This window comes from Poromitra crassiceps (genome assembly GCF_964638095.1).
Source record: "Poromitra crassiceps genome assembly, chromosome: 6".
In the NCBI taxonomy this organism is placed as follows: Eukaryota; Metazoa; Chordata; class Actinopteri; order Beryciformes; family Melamphaidae; genus Poromitra; species Poromitra crassiceps.
Window position 1 is genome coordinate 40,888,839 of NC_139627.1, and position 21,686 is coordinate 40,910,524.

The 21,686-nt window shown below is 43.7% G+C and overlaps 4 protein-coding genes across 4 annotated transcripts in view; 2 read left to right on the top strand and 2 right to left on the bottom strand.

The window, feature by feature from the left end:
• The first annotated feature begins 2,180 nt into the window (after positions 1–2,180).
• On the top strand, positions 2,181–8,566 carry klhl6 (kelch-like family member 6). Its single transcript, XM_083638701.1, has 7 exons — positions 2,181–2,583; positions 2,659–2,824; positions 4,425–4,874; positions 5,556–5,793; positions 6,626–6,828; positions 7,074–7,287; positions 8,252–8,566. Exons 1-7 carry the CDS (start codon positions 2,321–2,323, stop codon positions 8,548–8,550), a joined length of 1,833 nt encoding a protein of 610 aa, XP_083494827.1. The 5' UTR covers positions 2,181–2,320; the 3' UTR covers positions 8,551–8,566.
• A 462-nt stretch (positions 8,567–9,028) lies between these two features.
• On the bottom strand, positions 9,029–17,850 carry LOC310778359 (uncharacterized protein). Its single transcript, XM_083638757.1, has 8 exons — positions 17,766–17,850; positions 17,239–17,518; positions 16,899–17,041; positions 13,327–13,615; positions 12,405–12,547; positions 11,774–12,088; positions 10,993–11,160; positions 9,029–9,645 (listed from the first exon to the last, which is right to left on the bottom strand). The coding sequence occupies exons 2-8, from the start codon at positions 17,358–17,360 to the stop codon at positions 9,446–9,448; spliced, it is 1,380 nt and encodes a 459-aa protein (XP_083494883.1). The 5' UTR covers positions 17,361–17,518; positions 17,766–17,850; the 3' UTR covers positions 9,029–9,445.
• A 187-nt stretch (positions 17,851–18,037) lies between these two features.
• LOC310777891 (protein rapunzel-like) lies at positions 18,038–18,831 on the bottom strand (the record flags this gene model as incomplete). The annotated part of the gene is made up of 2 exons (XM_083638237.1): positions 18,038–18,052; positions 18,244–18,831. 2 exons carry the CDS (start codon positions 18,829–18,831, stop codon positions 18,038–18,040), a joined length of 603 nt encoding a protein of 200 aa, XP_083494363.1.
• Positions 18,832–21,413: 2,582 nt separating this feature from the next.
• The window catches only part of LOC310778983 (uncharacterized protein), a 42,516-nt gene continuing 42,243 nt past the window's right edge, over positions 21,414–21,686 (top strand). Inside the window, exon 1 of the mRNA XM_083639461.1 lies at positions 21,414–21,548. The gene's annotated coding sequence lies outside the window, so the exon portion shown is untranslated. The remainder of the gene's footprint in view (positions 21,549–21,686) is intronic.

Genomic DNA, 21,686 nt, shown 5'->3' on the forward strand with positions numbered 1-21,686 from the left:
AAATCGGCCCAATCCAGTTACTCCTCAGGGTTAATGTGTGTAAAAAAACAACAACAAACAAACAAACAAACAAAAACAATTCTCTGGCGGATCACCAGGCCGGTGTCATGCCGAGTTTTGCACCCCCGCCGAGAATTGCATCCCCACCTTCCGGGAGCATATTGTAATGATTTATACGGAAACTTAACTGTTTAAAAATGATATAATTGTCGGTAGACGTGATCTCCAAGCCAGGGGGTCTGTCCTGGCTCACGGAGACCGACTTTGATGCATTAGATCCGCGTGGAGGTGACTTCCATGCTTGGGGCTCTCTTCTGGCTCATGGAAGCCGACTTTGGTGCTTAAAATCCGGGTACAGATGACCTCGAGACCTGGGGATCTCTCCTGGCTTTATGGAGGGGGGTGCAGATCTCGGCAGTTTGTACCTGCCGAGATTTGCATCCCTGTTTTTAAGTTAAAACAGCCCCAAAATATGGTGGGGGTGCAATTCTCGGTGGGCAAAACTCGGCATGACACCGGCACCAGAGCCCCGCAGTTTGGGAACCAATGGTCTCTAGAGACTACAGTAGATAGCTAGTCTTTACAGTAGAATGAAACAACCAACACATTCTCACTCCCACACTGCGTTGATTTGACCACTTTGTCACGTGCCTTTGGTGTCAGATGTTGATGCCCACGGTACCCTTGTGCATCGTGTTTGGACGCACACGGATGCACACTGTGTTGGGGTGAGGCACCCTGGTGCACTGGGGTTGGGTGAAGGCACTGGTAGCCACTTGGTATAGGGTTTGCATCAAGGTTAGGGATGGATGTCATCCGCTTGGTGGTTAAAAGCCGCGAAGCAGGCTGACCCGTGCCTCAGTCACCTCCGATGAAGCTGTGTGCATCCTAAGCCAACGTGCCGGGGTCCAATGGACACAAGGTGCCATGCGAGTTAAACTCCGTGACAAAGCGACACAAATTGATGCAGTAGGAGTGAGAAACAAACAAGAAGTCGTAGCAGCAGCAGGTAAATAAATATAAATGTCTCTAGCAAGTTTGACTTAAAGTCACATTTAAATCGCTGGAACTATGGAAGATGCGAGGCAAGGCACGCCTCCATTGTTTGTGACCTGTCCTGTGACATGATCTATGGCAGGGTTCCCCAAATAGCATGCGGCCCGCGTGCGCCCGCTGTGTGGCCCGCACTGGAATTGCATTTTTCTTTCTGAACACAGTGACCCTCAATACAGGCTTTGAGCATCCCGGGGCACTTACTGATACTTATGCTTAAATTAACCCGCTCATATTCTGGTTTATTTCGAGAAAAACATTTTGGCTAGGGGAAATTCTAATTGGCTGGTAACTTTAAAATCTAGCAGCCATATTGGCAGGTGATCAAGAAAGTCAATTTCAAGCCCTGTAGGGAGAGCAGGTGGTGACATAGGAGTGAGTGAGAAAAGGATAAAATATTGGTGGTTAAGACTGAATAATGACATCACAACTATTAATTTAAAATTAGTTATTCCTCTAAATCTGGCTTCAAATGCCCCCTTCGGCCCCCAGCCCTCAGCAAAATGTGGCCCTTGGTGAAAAGTAAGTGGGGACCCCTGATCTATGGCATTACTTAAGTTAATTAACAAAATAAGTTCAGCAGCAAAAATGACCACTTAGCCTATATGGTTACTTTGACTTACTGGGGATGGCATGTGTCTCTCTCCCCGCGATATATTCATGACGATGTCAAAACAAATGAGGAAGCCTATTTTCTGCATGTCTCTGTACTAACATCTTTCCCCAGACAATATGCACATGGAAGCTGGACTTCAAACTATGGTCCCTACAATTCAGTTGATTCTGCATGGGTGTGGCATGTTTGTTAGGCTAAAGGACACTTTTACCTGGCAGGTGGGTGGGCACCGGCTGATGTGTGCACGTTCCTGCATGTGCAGGACAGTCTGGCCTGTTCAGAACTGAGGAGGCTAAATGAGGAGATATTCACTCAGCTCAGCTCAGACCACAGCATCACATGACTCCAGAAGAGGAAGTACAGTATGAAGAAAACAAGCCTTGCTATAGTAGATATGTTCCACAAAGTGGGTCTCCACCAATCACAAACCAATAAGAACAGGAATAGGAAGTGAGTAGAAAACAGGAAAGACACATCGACACCTCCAACCCACAGAACTGTAACGGGGCGCAGACCTCATGGCTGTATTTGAGGTCTTTCTCCTATACTGAAATTGCACCTGACATAGCTGGACGTGAACTTGTTGAACTGAACCCGGGAGAGAGAGTGACTTTCACACAACGCTGTTGCTGATGTGTTGTCGGCGTGAAGATGAGTGACTCGCCGGAGAAGACGACAGACTGTCCCTCGTCCCTCATGCCTGCTGACGTCTCCAGCCCAGAGGGGGACGAGGCGGGCAATGTGAGAGGTTCCAGTGACTTGTGCTGGGAAGACGGAGGTCTCCCTGTGGAGCTACAGAAAGGGATGGAGACGCTGCGTGTGAGCGGAGAGCTGACCGACGTGACACTGTGTGTTCAAGGACAGGACTTCTCCTGCCACAGAGCTGTACTCGCTGCTGCCAGTAACTACTTCAGGTACACATAATCCAACATATAGATCTGCTTTGGGATGCGATTGCTTGGTTTTCGACTGAATGTTTTTCTCTTTAGGGCAATGTTCTGTGGCGGTCTGAAGGAGAGCCATGAGGAGCGTGTGGAGATAAAGGGGCTGGACAGTGGGACCATGCGCTCCCTCCTGGACTACACCTACACCAGCCAAGCCATCATCACACACAGCAACGTCCAGAGAATACTGGAGGCCGCCAGTCAGTTCCAGGTGAAATACTGATTAAAACACTGTGGCTTGCTTGCTGTGACCATTGTAATGTCAAGGAGATTCAATGAAACTGCTTGATATAGTTTGCTCTCTTTAATCATCATGCTGTCTTCCACTCAGAGAGTTCCTTGTTATACTTGAACCCATCAATAACATACAAACACAAATTATGAATGAGCATTAAGAATAGAGCCACTCTTAAAATAGTAATCACAATAATAATAAAAGGTTTGAAATAATTACATGTTAATATGTCTCATAATTGCCATATTATCAACCACTTTCTGGTATTAACACCCTATTGTTGTCAACCAATATGTTGTTTATTCTAATTGCTTATTGGTTACAAAAAAATCTTTGTTTATACATTATAGATTCCCTGCATTGGCAGGGAAGTAGGGAACACTACTGAAGTTTGATCAGAAGTTAGTTGGAACAATGTATTAAAGACGAGTGCAGGCCGCTATACTACAGGACTGGAATTAAAAAGCATCCAAGATCATTCATTTCATGACTGTCAAAAAGCCATATCTGGCAGGTTTAAGAAGCACTTACGGACTGGTAAGAATATTACCTTTGCTCTCGTCTTGGCGGTTGAGTTTCTCCTCTACACAGCGTCACAAACATTGTCAAGTGGGTGAAAGATGAGTCAGACGGGGAAGTGAGAGTTGGCCAGTTGTTGACACTCAGGATCAGCTTTCCATACAGGCTCAAATTACCAACACAGCTGGGCCAGGTGTGTGTGTGTGTGTGTGTGTGTGTGTGTGTGTGTGTGTGTGTGTGTGTGTGTGTGTGTGTGTGTGTGTGTGAGTGTGTGTGTGTGTGTGTGTGTGTGTGTGTGTGTGACAAGCTGGTAATTATTTGTTGCCAGACACTAATTGGGACTGTTATGAGTGACACATAGACCACTTATACTGTCCCCTACAGGCATTTTCAGGCCAGGTTTTCACATTGTTCAATTATCTTGGGCCACCATACACATGTTCTCTATACAAATAGGATACAGACTATGTGGCTGATGGTCAAACATGACACTCAGTAGTTTTAAAATACATTGTGAACATTCCCAGCTCGTCACACACACAAAAATCTCTCAAGTGGAGTCGTTCCCGCGCCCCACACCACGAGCCGTGAAAAAAGTTGCATAAAGCTAGTTTAAGAAAGCATTTAGACTCGTCTCAGGTGGGAAAAGTCTAATTAATATGTTACTTAAACGTCTTATTTTGAAGTAGGAACGTTCACCACCATGTCTAAACTTTAATTAAGGATTTTGTTGTTGTTATGGCAACGAGTCGGCCTAACTGCCAAAGTGGGAACTTTAAATGCTGAAGCTGTTTTGCAAAAAACTGCAGTCTAGAGACTAGAGAGCTACTCTTTACAGTAGACAGAAGTGTGTGTGTGTGTGTGTGTGTGTGTGTGTGTGTGTACTGTGTGTGTGTGTACTGTGTGTGTGTGTACTGTGTGTGTGTGTGTGTGCGTGTGTGTGTGTGTACTGTGTGTGTGTGTGTGTGTGTGTTTCAGTTAGTGTCTATGAATATGTGTGTATCAGTGTACTCCCTCAGTTTTGGGCTGAAAGAATTGCCATGTCCTCCCCCTGTAGTTCCTGCGGGTCGTGGAGGCGTGTTCTGGCTTTCTGAGCAAGTCTCTCCACCCAGAGAGTTGTGTCGGGGTCCTGCGTCTAGCGGACACCCACGCCCTGCCGGCTCTGAGGACCAGGGCTCAGGACTACATCGTCTCTGAGTTCTCCCAGGTGCTCCAGCAGGAGGAGTTCCTGGAGTTGCCAGCGGATGCTCTGGAGAGCGTCCTGCAGAGGGACGACCTGAATACGACACGCGAGGAGTGTGTTTTCGAGGCACTGATGCGCTGGGTGAGAGCCCGACAGGAGGAACGCTGCCCTCTACTGGCCAGGCTGCTTTCACATGTACGCTTGCCGCTCTTGGAGCCCACCTTCTTTGTGGGAAAAGTGGAGTCGGACGAGCTGATTCGCTGCTGCAGCGAGGCATTCCCTGTGATGCAGGAGACCCGCGACTATCACCTGTCCGGCAGGGAGGTAAGTGTACAGGGAAAGCCAAGACCTGTTTCTCTTATCTGATATACTGTATGAAGACTTCTTTTTCAAAATGGTCTTTGACTATTTTGGAAAACATCATTACCTTCAATCAGAGATGGAGACTTGGACTTGTGACTTGAGTCGCACTTAAGTCAGACACACAGTGACTTGAGACTTGATTTGAGACTTGCCTTCAAAAGACTTGAGACTCAAGAACAATCCTTTTTTGTGTGCATTAACATTGAGGGAATGTCTAGTACTAATAATTTCATCTAATGCTGATACTGTATGCTTATAGATAAAGGAGTGAGAATCATACAGTACATGCTTTGAATTGATTAGTTAGCTATGCAGTGTTCTATTCTAAGCAGACCGGATGGCATGCAGCAGATGATAGAACGCTCATCCATAAGAAACTTGAGACTTGACTAGGACTTGTGACCAAATACTTGAGACTTGTGAGCATCTCTGCCTTCAATATACTGTAATAGGCTCCAGTCTGCAAATGGTGATTAAGCGCAAAAGTGTATTGTTGTTATTTTGTTATCCACTAGCCTTTAAAATGTCGATGATTTGTTTTGATGCATGAGATCATTGATAGGTAGTTTTGTAAGAATTGTTGTCAAATGATGGATAGCTGATGTGGTACCATGCTTTACACCATGTGTCGTGTGCTTGCAGGTGGTCTCTGAGCGAACCAAACCCCGCCTGCGTCACTTTCTATCGGAGGTGTTCATGATCATTGGGGGCTGCACTAAAGACGAACGCTTCATTTCCACCGTCACCTGTCTGGACCCCCTCAGACGCAGTCGGCTGGATGTCGCCAAGTTGCCCATGACAGACATGGAGGAGGAGTCCCAAAGCAAGAAATGGGTGGAGTTCGCTTGCATCACCTTCCGCAATGAAGTGTATATATCTGGTGAGAGATTACACTAAATGCGTCTTCACATTGACACAATGACTTATTAAATATGGCTGACTGACTCCTCCAAGTGTAACTGAGGTGAATCAGCGCGGATTCCTCATGAGTCCAGTATGGTAGCGAGTGGATTGGTTAAACTCACTCCCCAGTATAAAGGCATGTTAATCAGCTCCACCAAGGGAGCTAGCTCTCTTGGTGGAGTGGTTAGTGTCTTTGACTCCCAAGCCGAAGGTCGGCGGTTACACGCCGTTACACAAGCACAGATAAAATACTAATTGTCAATCAAACATCTACTGGTTAAGGATCGGCCAAATTATGGTTTTCATGTATTTTCGCATGAAGTATATATTCCCATGCATCTTCTCATCAGGTACATGGACTATCATAGAATGTGTGTCTAGTTCCTCTCACTCAGACAGAGCTGTTTGTCAGTTAGGCCGTAATGTGCAACTCAACCCAAACAACAGGAAGTCGGGGTGACAGCATCTGCTGCAACAGTGGTTGTGGTTTAAGGTGTTTCCCAACTCAGGAACTACCTTGGCACCGGTTTCCTTAACTGCTGTAGAAGAAACAGCTACACTGTGCCATAGAGTTCACAGCTCTGTCACCACAATGATGACCTTATGGCTCTGTGTATCGCTCAGACACACCGGCATGCTCATTTACTGGCAGGGTCATGACCTACTTCCCTAAAGTGCAAGAGCGCCTGCAACAGAAACCATCACCCTACCTCTGTGGGTGTTAAGCTTCAGCATTTTTAGATCTGATGGGATGTCAGCTGCTGGTCTGCGGTTGGTTACACTTCTCTCTAATGCTCTCGTTGTTGTAGGAGGCAAAGAGACAAAGCAGGAGGTTTGGAAGTATAACGGCGCTCTGGACAGATGGATCCAGATTGAGCACCTGGCAACTGGCCGCTGGAGACACAAGATGGCAGTTCATGGAGGGAAGGTCTATGCACTCGGCGGATTTGATGGGGTTCAGAGACTCTCTAGTGTCGAGGCCTATGAGCCCTTTCACAATCGCTGGAAACAGGTACACATACCCGAGTTTGAAATGTAGAATATTGGTGGTTTTGTCTGATGCATGAAGATGCAGTCCTCACCGGGAATTTCTTTAAGCACATGGCCTGAGAGCCATGATATTATTTATTTAATACTATAAGTAACATATTAATAACTGTTCTGCTCCACAAAGTGTATTGCTTTGTAATCAATAACAGTATAACTCACATAGCCTTACTTACATGCCTGTGTACATGCTATATATTTTTTTTGCAGGTGGCACCTCTTCTGCTAGGTGTGAGCTCTTTTGCAGCAGCAAGCTTTGACAGGTGGATCTATGTGATTGGGGGCGGGCCCAACGGGAGGCTGGCCACTGATAGGGTTCAGTGCTGGGAGCCCGGGACAGACTGCTGGGAGCTGCGGGCGCCCATTCCCATCGAAGCCAAATGCACTAACGCAGTCACATTCAAGGAGCGCATCTATGTGGTTGGTGAGTGGCCTTAAAGTCGATGTGAGGGATGATTCAAAGACGATAGAATATGAGTTCAGCTAGAGAACGTTTTATTTTATGGTTTGGTATGTGTATGTGAGAAAATTGGCGCCTACTCTCACAGAATAATTGCTGGCACTAAAGCAGTGGACATCAGGGTGGGAATTTCTTCATTTTAGGATCCTTTTGGCCTTCAGCGTCGCTGAAATTCTTTAGGGCACAAGGCCATGAGCCAGGGCAGAAAGGCCATTGCTCTATTGACATCGTGAAGAGCGATTTTTCATAAATGTGTGTTAAAATGATTCAATGACACATTGAATCCTTTGCATAGGGCAGGCTACATTAACCACGGACGCGTTTAAAGCAACTGACAGCAGCAGGCTGGTAGCAGGGCACTGCCAAGGTGGCCTTATAGGTTGAGGCGATGTCGCGTCATAGACTCAGGGTTAGCTGGCTCAGCCTGGCTGGGGGCGTGGTCAGGGTGGGGTAAATCCCCCGTTCTATCCATTCAGCAAAGTTAGAATTTAGCTGCTAGCCCAGCCCAGGCAGCCACGATCGGGGATTTAACCACCGCAGTAAACGCACATCTGAGCAGACGTCTTGTGTTCTGCTCTAGAACCCCCAAACCTGTAGTTTAGAGCCGCAGCACCGTCCTTTGGTGAGTCAGCCCATTGAGATATATCGGCGGTTTTACCCCAGTCGCACGCCAGCCGTATAACATTTTGTGGCCGTTCCCACACGTGCCGACTGTCTCTATAGGGACGTCACGGCCAGAGGGAGGGGCAACGGAGTCCGTGTAATTCCCACCCTGGTGGACATGTTGGGTTACTGTTGAAGATGTGAGTCATTTTAAGACAGTTGCTTATTAAAGAAGTAGAGGCATCTGTTGAAATCTTGACTGAGGGATTTCAGGAATCTATATTGAAAGGAAACTTCACATGCACTGTTTGATGTCTGCTCTCAGGTGGTGCCATGCATGCCATGTTCTGCTACTCCCCTCTGTCGGACTCCTGGTCCCTCGTGACCCGACTGGGCGAGAGGGCGAGCTGCGCCCTCGCTGCCTGCAACAACAAACTCTTCATCACCGGGGGCCGCGATGACAAGAACCAAGTCATCCCCACGGTCATGTGCTGGAACGCCACCAGTGGTGCGTTGACAGAGGAGTGTGTTTTGCCTTTAGGAGTTTCACACCATGGCAGTGTCACACTCATGAAGTCCTACACACACATACACAGAATAGTGCCTGCTGCCAAGAGTGTATGACACCAGCTAGCGCAACCCAGGATTTGTATATACATGTATATATCTACACATATATATATGTATTTATATATATATATATATATACGGTATGTATTTATATATATATATATATGTATTATATTTACATATATATATGTATATATATATATATATATATATATATATATATATATATATATATATATATCCAAAGCGCTCTGCCATGGAAAAAATATCCTTTTGTGGATATGGCCCCTAAGCTGTGATAATAATGATGTTGCCAATGCCAGTGTTGCATCGTATCTTATACTATGAGGACTCAGTCACCATACCAATAATATTTTGTTATAGTGACTGGAGAAATAACATGTGATTTCAGACTAATAAACATTGAATGTGAAATGTAATAACAATTCAAGAAGTGATAGTTTTGCCTCCTTGACTACAAAAAATTAAATAATTAAAAGAAACATGCAAGCCAAGTGCTAAACAGGAAAAACAAAAGTGTTTATTCTGAAATTGTCAAATTGTCTCGAAATGCTGCCATCTCATGGTGAACTGACCTTATCACAGTGTTTTAGTAATTGAAATATCTACGTCTGAATTACTGCAGATCCTTAACTGGGCCTATGATGTGCTGCATTACCTTTAACAATTGTAAACTTCTACACACAATATAAAAAATCTATCAAACAAAAAGGGGGGCGGAGTAGTGAACTGTGGATGGTGGGTCACAAACTAAACTAACACGACACATTCAATTATTATGACCCCTCCCCCGCATTACTGGGAAAAAAAAGTAAAGTAAAATGGTCAAAATACAAGAATCATGTATTTAGAAAGCCTACAATTAAGGGTGCATTCCAGACATGTCTAAACAAATTGATGAGAATTGTTTTAAAAACTGAACCCAGATTTAACATTTGCACCATTCCCATTGCTTATCCCTGTTGTAGTCAGGGGTGGTTGCACACCAATCAGCACCACCAACTGTATTTCTATCCAGTATGCAGTTGTTGTTGTTGTCCCACCTGTTAACCCAGTTTCCAACCGACCAACCGTAGGTGAAGGGGAAGTGGCAGGGCTTTCCTTTGGATCTCTCTATGGGTTGGACATCTGGGAACAGAGAGGCAATGCTATTAGAACACATTCTTCTCACATAAAAACAAGTCAAACCATAAGCCTAGTTAAGCCGGAGCCAGACTGCTGCCACTCAACTAGTAGATTAGGTGATTACTTTCACCTGTGTCACAGGCTTCATTTAGCTGCCTGTAGCCCCATAATGTTCTGCTATTCTCTGTTCCTCTGCGATCCACTCTATAGGCTCTTTCACACACAGATCACGCAAAATTGTAGTTCGGGAAGCCCGTAAAGCCGGGCAGCCTCGCCACAGAAATTGCTTTCACACAGAGCCAAGCAGCACGGCCACATTCCCGTGCTGCTGTGTACTTTCAGGTGAAATCCCCCGCTCCCGGATTGAAAGGCGAGCGGAGGGATTTCCTGCTCCTCCTAGCCCAAATGAATATTTTCATAGGTTAGTGTAGCCTGGCTACTGTATGATGAACGAATTCATTCAACAACCAAGACTTCCCTCCTTCTCCTAGTCCGCTGAGCAGGGAAGATAGGTGCACTCGCATGGTGGGCGGACTCGCCAAAACGGGCTCCACCGCGGAGTGCTCTGGCCGATTTTCTGGCAGCGAAGTGTTGCATGAATTGCATTCAAGGAAAGCCAACTTTATTTATACAACACATTTCATAGAAGTAAATTCACCTACTAAGCAGATCGATATGGTGTCACCTTGTGTAATTCATTCAACAACCAAACAGTAGGGAATGCACAAGTGGCTTAGCTACCCGTCTCCGATGTCCCCCTACCGAAGCCGATGTCACAATGCACAATTGCTCAAGTGACATCACTGATGACATCACTTCCGGTTGAGTGACATCACTTCCGGGACAAAATTGAAACAGAGCCCATGCTCCCTTTTATAGATAGATAGTCAGTCAGTCAGTCAGTCAGTCAGTCAGTCAGTCAGTCAGTCTGTCTGTCTGTCTGTACTGCAACATTTTAGTCTTTTATTCCAAGACTAATTTCTCCCATGGCCATGGGAGACAAATAAAGTGAACCTGGACCTTGAACCTTGAAGTGAGCTGGAGTTCAATTTAGAATCTTTGTTGTCAAGTTAAAACCGTCTATGAAGCACAGCTGGTACTACTATTTAACATATCAGATGTGATTATTAAATTGTCTAGTATTTTTTCCCTCTTTTACATTATATTAAACATAATTGACATATTGTATATTAATTTATTGGGCAAGTAGCTTTGGTATAAGCAGGTTTATATACAGAGAGCAAGTCCATGCTAAATTAATTAACCAGAACAACACTTTCATTCATTTTGTGTCAGGTCGAGTGCTATATCTCTCTGTACATTATCCTTTACATAGTGTCGGATACTCACCTCGGCAAACCCCCCATCTCTTGTTCCTGTCGTAATCACCGTAGGTTGAACACCATTTTTGACCATTGCTGCTGTCAACAGCTGTGCAGGAGGTGTATGTCCTGCCCTTGTAGGTGAAAGGAAAGTAGCAGGGAGCTCCAGCTGATCTTCTTCCAATCGTATCTACAGCTGTGACAAAAGTGGATACAGCTTTTAGAACTAGTTTTTCTTATCAAACTTTGATCAACGTGAGAAGAGGCGCGCACAAATTTGGAGCATTATTTATCCCCCTTCCTGACAAGGTAACGTGATAGCTGGTACCAATGGAAGCATTGGGTTTCCTAGCTTCATACACAGGCCTTCATTCTAGCTTTAAAAATAAGTATATATATATATATATATGAAGAGTTCATTTGCAAAAACAGGTAAACGCCATTCTTAAAATGAACAAACAACATCGGTTTGATACTCCCTGGAGTGCACATAGAAAACATTATTGAGGTGATTTATGTGGAAATGATCAGATGAATATGTTTTAGTTATGATTGATAATAAACATTTCCCAAAAATAAATTAATTACAGTATCAATACATCAATATATAAAATAAAATGATAATAAATCCAAACGGAGATACCTGTTTTTGCAAATGAACTCTTCATATACATACTGTATGTATATATATATATACATATACGCCATATATATATATTCTTGTAACATTCACAAACATTTATGAATAGATACATTCAGTATATAACTTTTTACCATATTGCAAAAACACAACAGTAAGATTAACTTACGTGAGCACACAACACCGGCATCTTCACCATGCCCACAGTTATGGGTTCCAAATCCTCTGTGTGAGCACTGGGATAGAGAACTCTCACTGCCAGAGCAAACAACATCATTCAGCCATATCTGCCCACTCCCTTGACCAAAGTAGGCACCACCAGGGGCACTAACGGCACTCTCACACCCCATCTGCCTGCACACCACCTCAGCATCGTTCATGTCCCAACCATCATCACACACGCTTCCCCATCTGCCATTGTGTTGGATCTCCACTCTTCCAGAGCAGCGTCCATTTCCATCAGCCAGTCTAATCCGGGTATTATCTATAAGACAGAGGAAATGCCTTGTTATTTTAGCAATCAAAAAGTGACATAAGTGTATTATACAACAGTTAGTTCCGGCTGAGCAATTTGATTGGACAAGAAGCATTTTATTGAAGTATAAGTAAAATCACTGCTCTAAAAAAATATATATTTAAAAGTAAAAAGTAGCTAATTAGCTAATTTATCCAGAGTAAAAGTAGTTACTTAGTTACGTGTGTGCATGTGTGTGTGTGTGTGTGCGCGCGCATGTGTGTGCGTGCGTGTGTATGTGTGTGTATGTGTGTGTGTGTGTGTGAGGATAGTTCATACAACTCACCACTTGCAACATAGACCTCCACTTCACACAGTGTCAGGTATTCTGTCCTGCCAGGAATCACAATGTTGACATAACGGCCCTCCATTCCATCACACCTGAAGGTGTGGGAGGAGCCAGCTGGCATAGATGGAATCACAGCACATCTGAAGAACAAGACAAAAGAGTTTAAAAAGTACACAGACTGTAACTTCATAAACACCCAATTCATTCCCTTCAGTAGTTGTGGTGAGGTACTGATGATGGTAAATTGGTGGAACAAGTGCATTGCAGTTTGGGGATCATGTTAAGATATCAAGTACAGTTGTGATATACATCCATGTCACTGTCTGGCTGAATATGATCATACAATGTATATCCACTTTGACAAGCATCACAGGTATCTCTTTGCTAAAGCTGTGACAGGGGGGCCTCTGACAGGGCCTTGCTGCACCCGCCCCCTCCCTCTGGAATGCCCTCCCCAGTCACATTTGACAGGTCAAAACTCAGTCTTTCATATGTCACTTCCACTTCATACATACAAAACATTTGTGTTTCCCCCTTAAATGGGGGCGGGAACATGTGCCACCTACAAAATTACGTATTGACGATCTGATGTAATACGGCTGGCGTGCGAGTGGGGTAAACCCCCAACACCCCCCCCCCCCCCCCCCCATACCGTATATCTCAACTCACCAAAGGACGGTGCTGCGGCACTACAGTACAGGATGGGGAATTCTAGAGCAGGTACATAGACGTCTGTTCAGATGTGCGTTTACTGCGGGGGTTAAATCCCCGATTCTGTCTGCCTGGGCTGGGCTAGCAGCTAAATGCTAACTATGCTGAATGGAGAGAACGGGGGATTTACCCCATCCTGACCACGCCCTCAGCCAGCTAGCCCAGCGAGCCCAGTTGAGTCAGACTATAGGTAGGACAATACAGATACCTGGGATTGGTGTTTCCATTATCACTGAGGGAATTTCCAATGCGGATCTCCGCTCCATTGATCCGTTCAGCACAGCAGTCCTCTCTGTTGGTGATGGTGACTTTACTGACTTTATGAGATGTCAGAAGGTCCAGTCTCCACCAAGGTTTCAATTCTGCTGCAGTGTGGGTGCAAGACCTCTGTTCCCAGTGGCTAGCACGATTCCCATCAATGGCTCTTTCAGGTAGGCCTACTCCAACATCGTAGACTGAAGACTGAGTTACTTTTCCACCTAGAGCAATATTCTTACCTAGACAAAATAATGAGATTTGCCAGCAAAGATGGCAGAATCACAACACAGAAGTGTTAGAGAGTCATGGCTGACATCCTGGTCGTTGCTCCACCCCCTCTGCCGATCTGGGGAGGCGTAGAACACAACACAACACACACACAGACCTTCAAAATAAAGCCCTTAGACGTTCAAAACAAAAGCCGAAAACACACACAGACCTTCAACATCAAAGCTCACAACCCACATGGACCTTCAATATAAAAGCCCACCCAAAACACAGACATCATATCATCTTTTTCTTCAAGTTCATCCTCAAATTCAACCAAAACCGGTGCGCAAAAACAAAATAGCAAAAACTACGCAGACGACACCCAACTCTATATAAGTCTTTCCTCAGGTGAATATGCTCCCTTAGACTCATTCTGTCAGTGCATTGACCAAATAAATGACTGGATGCGACAGAATTTCCTCCAGCTAAACAAAGACAAAACAGAGGTGATTGTCTTCGGCCCCAAAGAACAAAGGGTTAAAATCGCTGCACGCCTTGAGTCTCTATCCCTGAAGCCAAAGGATCAAGTTAAAAATCTTGACGTTATTATTGATTCCGATCTCAATTTAACTCCCACATTAAGTCAATCAGAAAATCAGCTTTCTATTATCTTAAAAATATAGCAAGAATTAGGGGCTACATGTCCAGACAGGATCTAGAAAAACTAATTCACGCCTTCATCTACAGTAGGTTAGACTGTAACTGTAATAGCCTTTTCTCTGGTCTCTCCAAAAAAGAACTTAGACAACTCCAGCTCATTCAGAATGCTGCCGCTAGAGTTCTAACAAAGACTAAGAAAGCTGATCATATTACTCCAGTTCTTAAGTCCTTACACTGGTTGCCAGTGTGTCATAGAATATATTTTAAAATACTGTTACTAGTTTACAAATCACTTAACGGCCTAGGCTCAAAATACATCGCTGAATTGCTCCCACGCTATGAACCGTCTAGACCTCTCAGGTCAGCAGGGTCCGGCTTACTAACTGTCCCTAGGATCAAATCAAATCATGGGAAAGCCGCATTCACCCACTATGCTTCTGCTAGCTGGAACAATCTGCCTGAAGACCTCAGATTTGCCCCAACTTTACTTACTTTTATAAATAGACTAAAGACTTTTATGTTTACCGTCGCTTTTAACTGCTGAAAATTTGTTTTATTCCTCTGTAAGTTTTTTTTTTGTGATAAATTTTTTATTGACATCATTAATTCAGCATAGTTACAAGACATTATGACAGACATTAGCCAGGATGCATGAGCCCTCCTCCCACCTGCCGACTCATATCACCCACCCAATACCCATCAGAACATGTGCTGAGTGACATCAAGTTTTTATTTACCACCAAACAAAAAGAAATAAAAAAGAAATAAAATATAGGAGAGCACCCTCTCCACCCCAAACCCCCCACCCCCCACCCCCCGCGGTCTCTTGTTTAAAGTAACGGTCTCACACTTCGCTATTGGAGCACTGGTTCCTGAGGCACTGAGGTCATTAAGTCAGAGATCTGAGATGCCACATCTCTCCAGAGTTCAAGAGTTGAGGACTTCGCTCTATTAATCCTCGCTGTGGAGAGTTCAAGCATTACTATATCACGAAAGTATGCTAGCCATTTGTGAATGTTAAGTGAGTGAGGGGGAAGCCATCTTTGGACTTCCTCTGTAAGTTTTTAACTATTTTTGCAACTACTCTGATGTGATGCTTTTAAATGTCTATTTTATCCTCTTCTTTTATTCTCTTATTTTCTTGCGTCGACCATTTTATGTGAAGCACTTTGAATTGCCTCTATCTGATTTTATGCAAACCCAATGCTGCGGCATGTACGGGCAACAGAAGACGCAAGGTACCAGTAGAGCAGTGCTGACCATTTTGGGGCCCGCGGGCCGATTTTTTATCCAGAATGCAACTCGGGCAAGTTATCAGATATCTGCACTGATTGCAAAGGGTGGACAAGCTTTTTCATGTGGTGACTTTGTGAAACAGTGTCTGAATGTGGCTGCGGATACTGTGTTCACTCCTGAGATTGCATCCCTGCAAATTGTCATGACAAATTGTTTACAAAAGATGGACAATAAAGCTGATTTTCAAAGTACCTTGAGGATTTTTCAAGTTGTGAATTAAGTCAAATTTCTCTCTTGATTACAAAGGTGGAAAATACAACTGTTTTTAACTGGATGTTTACTGATTAAATGTTTAAGCTCCCCACAAATGCAGATGCTTTTTTAAATATATATAACCAATTGCAAATTATTACAATTACCAAACAGATAAAAAGTAGATTATTATATTGAAATCTTACTCCTTTCCCTGTTCTCTCCATATAGTCTCCCATACTCCTCTATACTCCCATACTCTTCCATACGCTCTCTCCTCTCCCACATTTCCCATTCTCTCCCCACCTCCTCCCTCCCCCTGCTCTCTTCTCCCCCACCCCCCCCCCCCCCGCTCCCCCCCCCTTTCCCCTCTCCTGCTCTCTCTTCTTGCTCCTTCCCCACCTCCTATACCCTCCAACATTTCCCATTCCCTCCCCACCCCATCACTCTCTCACATTCCCCCTGCTCTCCTCCCTTCTCCTGCTCTCTCCTCTGCTCTATTTTCTATATTTCTCTATCAATTGTTCAAAATGTTATCTTTATTCTGTATATTCTTGCTACTGTTGTGTCAGCTAGAATTAGCTAGACATATTTTCTGTGAAGCCCTCTGAGACATGCTTGTGAATTAGGGCTATATAAATAAACTTGACTTGACTTGACTTGACTTGACTTATTTTAGATTTAGAATGTTAATTTTCTATAAAACACAATACATTTTAATGTATTTCCACAACGTTTATTTTTGGCCCTCGGCCCTCCACCCAGATTGAGTTTTGGCCCTTCATGGGAAAGAATTTGGGCACCCCTGCAGTGGAGGGTATGCTTGGCGTCCAAACTACAGTATAAAGACAAAGCTGTTATGAAATGTCTATTTTATCCTCTTTTTTTCTTTCTTATGTCATCCATTTTATGTGAAGCACTTTGAACTGCATCCGTGTATGAAATGTGCTATACAAATAAACTTGACTTGACTTGACTTGACTTGAGGCTTCAGGTGGATTTAGGTCTGCAGGAGTGTTTTCTAACTAATCCGTCTCCATCTTTGTGATTACAAGTGCCAACGTATTCTCGTTGCTGTCTGGCTCTTGGCTACTCAGGTCCATGTTTGATCTAACTAGGCCTACTGTAGGTTTGCACGCTTTTAGGATAGTTCATACAACTCACCACTTGCAACATAGACCTCCACTTCACACAGTGTCAGGTATTCTGTCCTGCCAGGAATCACAATGTTGACATAACGGCCCTCCATTCCATCACACCTGAAGGTGTGGGAGGAGCCAGCTGGGATAGATGAAATCACAGCACATCTGAAGAACAAGACAAAAGAGAAAAATACACAGACTGTAACTTCATAAACACCCAATTCATTCCTTTCAGTAGTTGTGGTGATGATGGTAAATGAGGGGGAACAAATCCTTTGCAGTTTGGGAATCATGTAGATATCAAGTGCAGTCATTGTCAAACGTTGAAAAATAACGAAGTGATGACAATGCAGATACTGTACCTGGGATTGGTGTTTCCATTATCACTGAGGGAATTTCCAATGCGGATCTCCGCTCCGTTGATCCTTTCAGCACAGCAGAACCCTCTGTTGGTGATGGTGACATAACCGACGTTATAAGACATCAGAAGGTCCAGTCTCCACCAAGGTTCCAATTCTGCTTCAGTGTGTGTGCAGGAGTCCTGTTCATAGTCGCTCGCATGGTTCCCATCAATGGCTCTTTCAGGTACTCCGCCAAACGCCACTGAAGACTGAGCTACTATTCCACGAGCTATATTATGACCTAGACAAAATCATGAGATTTCTTAGCAAAGATGGCATAATCACAACACAGAAGTGTTAGACTAACGTGACTCTAACAAAATCAGAAAATTGTTTGCATTGTTAGTGCATGCACAAGACGGTGTCTGCTATCATGTTGCAATGCACCATGAACCCCCCCCCCCCCCCTCCTCCAATGAACAATTCTATTGTGACCCCACGTACATGGCTGCACCCTTGGGGACAAACCATAAGAAAAAGTAACCCACCCGTCTTTACTTCAGTCCTCCTCAAAAAGAATGAGAATTTGCTTTGCCAGGTGTCCCAACCATTATCCTTGGCACATCTCAGTTGTACATGTCCTTCATTTGTAGTTTCAGTAACTGTTCTGCTTTGGTCTTCCCAGGTATTTCGGTCGAACATTAGGTCTATATGTTTCATAATGTTTGCGGAGAAAATATTGGGCCACAGGCATGTTTTAGAACTACATTTAGATGATTTCCTGTTCCACTCTGTGGTCATTTGCTCTTTAATGCTTTGATCAATTGTCCCCTTTCTTTGAGGGAGAAGGCGAATGATGTCCTTAGTGTGGGCAGGAATTTCAATAAAGTTTCCATATAGTGTATCAGTTACTGTGTCCGGGGGAAAAACAATGACTGTCCAGTCATAGAAGTTAAACTTTTGGTCCAGGTGATGCTTAATGTCCGATTTCTGGATGACTGAGGATGATGCTGTCATTTTTCTCACGTCATTCTCAGCCCATCGGTTAAAGTCGTTGGCACAGTCAATCAAGGAGTCTTTGACCACGTGTTTGAAGTTGGACAGCCACGTGTCTGCTTCTTTCACCTTGGGTGCAATATCATGGCCCTTGATTTTGTAATAAAACAAATTCACCTGCAAGCCAGAAACCATCAGGGCAGTAAAGTGGCAGGAGAAGTCCACCACCAACTTGAGATCACCACTGCTCTTCTCCATCAACAGTTTTAAGAGATTGCGGTTTAAGGTGACATGGCCACCAGTCATATACCTGTAGAAGCTCATGACACTGTTTTCTGTTCCACTGCTTAAATAGAAATCTGTGAATTCCTCTCTCTTTCTTCTCTTCTCCTCCTCAGTCTGGGCCAGAGGAGCACTGTTCACATACGCATTCATCTTGTCCCAGGAGTTTCTGATGTTGTTCTCATCTGCGGAATACACACTTGCATAGTTTGTCCATTCCACCATTGTTTCCAGGGAGGTGATGCGGCCTGAGATGAAATCAAGTTTCCTGTTGACCTCAGCAAACTCTTGTTTTATGAACTCAAAGTGTGGATCAGTCTTGGAGACAAAGGCCATGGTAAAACCAACCAGTGCTCCAAAGAAACCAAGACTAGGTGCAATCTTGGACAATCGATCAAAGACATTGAAATCGTATATGTCTTTCATTTTTGCTGAGACACTTCCCAGAGTTGTAAATAGTTCCTTGGTGGCACTTAATCCCTTTTCAATTTGATCTTTCTGCTTAGTGGTCAGCTCAGCAACTGAAAAGGTGCCGTGCAGAAGAAGGTAGAGCACAGAGATGAGAGTCTTTGTGGTGCCCATAGTTTCCCTGTGAAGACAAACAACAAACATTTATTACACAGAAAATATGGAGCTCCTGAGTGGCATAAAATCAGTTGTTCCTAGACCTTCTCAGCTAGTGATCTGGCTCTCTCCAGCTGCCGTTGAGGACAACGGTTGTGTGACTGTGGTACTAATAGCAGTGTGGGCCTCACGCTTGGCAGCTGACACACTTGGTGGGACCTGTGCCAGGCGCAGGCCTAGGCCTGTGCGAGGCGGAGGCATAGTTTGGTTCCAGAGTAGCTCTGAGGCACATTCTCTCTCTCCAGCCCGGCGGCTGTTGTCCGATGGCGTGTGTAAACCCGAGGTGGCTATATCGACAGTAGCCTACTCTTTCCACCTCTGCATCCAAGATGAGAGTAGCTCATTTTCTGTTTGCTAACATGTGCTTGCACTTAATTTGGTATTCAGAAGGCAGGGCCAGAGATAAGTCTAACCATCAGGTAAATAAATAAAGTCAAACATACGGCCCATGGGCCAGAACCACCCCACTGAAGGGTCCAATGCGGCCCGCGAGGTGACTTTGCAAAGTGAGAAAATTGCATTAATGAAATGTAATGAAACTATTTTCATTACCCTTGAAGGTAGAGAAGAGCTGTTTGTGGTAGCTGAGATGTCTTTTCCTCATGTTACTGAACAGAGTATTGTCATTATCCTTTCCATCAGTTTTAATGAGCAATTTTGATTTATGTTTCTCAAGGCATCAGGCTGTCCATCATCTGTTTTGTAAATGGATGGTCCATTCAATGTGAATGTTTTCAAAATGCACCTGTACTGTTTACGCTAAAAGAAATGGGAAAATGTTGAGCCATTATGATTTTCTTTGTCTGGCCTACTAGATCAAATTGGGTCACATACTAAAATGAGTTTGACACCCCTGAAGGCTAAGTGTCATGGGAGTGTGACACTTTATAGCCAATAAATAAAACTTTCATAAAGTGATATTATGTTCATTATTATATTCTCGGCTGCAGTTATTACATTTTCACATTTGTTTTTATAACCCAGCTAACAATGTAATAACCAGCCAATATTGTAATAACTTATTACATTATACAAAACAAAGTTATTACCTTATTGGTTCAGAAATGCATTGCATTATTGGCATTATTTACATTATTGAATTGTACAACGTGTCTAACAATAATAACCTAATTACAATGGATCAGTTTTTGTCAGGTTTCATCATTAGTACATACGGTATTTACATTTAAGTGGAAAACCAAAAAGTGGGACACAGAAGCACTGTTTTTATTTTATCTTTTTAAATTGTAATATTATGGTAGTTAATATAGCTAATTATACACCGCATCTGAGGGATTTACTCTGCTTTGCAAAGTTTAGGAAATATGTTCTTTTTTCCTTTTTCTTTTTTCTCTTTACACTTTACAGTATAACAAGTTATTAGAGATTAGAATGAATAAATGGCAAACTATTGTAGCCTATTTGATGGATGTGCAATAGTGACTTAAGTTACCTGGTAAGTTAACACCTTTCAACGAATCAATTGTCATCCAACAGATAAAGTAAAGCTTACCTTCAGTATGGCACAGATTAAGTTATTAGCACCTCTCTCGCTCTCCTTTGCGCCCTTCTTGCTGACTGAGTTGCATGTTAGTTATACAGTGAAGGTTGGTTGTTTTATCAGATTTCATTTTTGAGGAAGTCAATGACTAGGGGTATGTGGTAAGATGAGTCCCTTTTTACTTAATGTTGTCCTCAAGGCAAGGGCAAATGAGTTGTGTCATTTTTCTGATTATAACTTCAAAAGATTGTCTGAGGTAGATTTGAAGTTATGTGGGAGAAGAGCCATGGAGACAGAACACATCCCTGTGCTGGTTGTAAGCGGGTGGGAGGTGATGTTGTTGGTTCTAACAACTTGATGTCTGTCCTTCAAAAAGTCCAGGACCCAGAGGCATAGTGATGTCTTAATGTTCATGTCTTGTAGTCTCGTGAACAGCTTGAGAGGGTAGATGATGTTATATTTCCTTGTGTCAACCATTTTATGTGAAGCACTTTGAATTGCCTCTGTGTATGAAATGTGCTATACAAATAAACTTGACTTGACTTGACTTAAAAGCATTACTGAAATCAATGAACAGAATTCCTGTGTGTGCTTGGACTCCAGATGTTGCAGGGTGAAGTGCAGTGCCAGGTTGACTGCATCATCTGAGGAACGGTTTGGGCGATATCCAAAATTGTAGTGGATCCATCAGAGGGGATGTGACTGATTTCAAGTGTTCCAGGATTATACGCTCAAGTGTTTTCATAGCCACTGATGTCAGGGCCACAGGCCTGTAGTCATTGAGGTTAGATATTTGTGTTGCTTTGGGGATGATGGTAGAGTTTTTAGAGGAAGCTGGGACCTTCGGTTGGCTGAGTGAAGAGTTCTAGATGTTCGCGAAGACTGGATGGAGCCAATTGCTCTGAGCAGTAGCTTAGAAAGGCTGGAGGTATGTTCAGTTATAAATAAATAATATATCAATTATAGAATGAATGTGGACACTCGATGATTGTGGGGCATGACATCATTAGTGGGTATGACACATCAGTCGGGGGCGTCTGCGTGTGTTCATGGCAATTGACTCGAG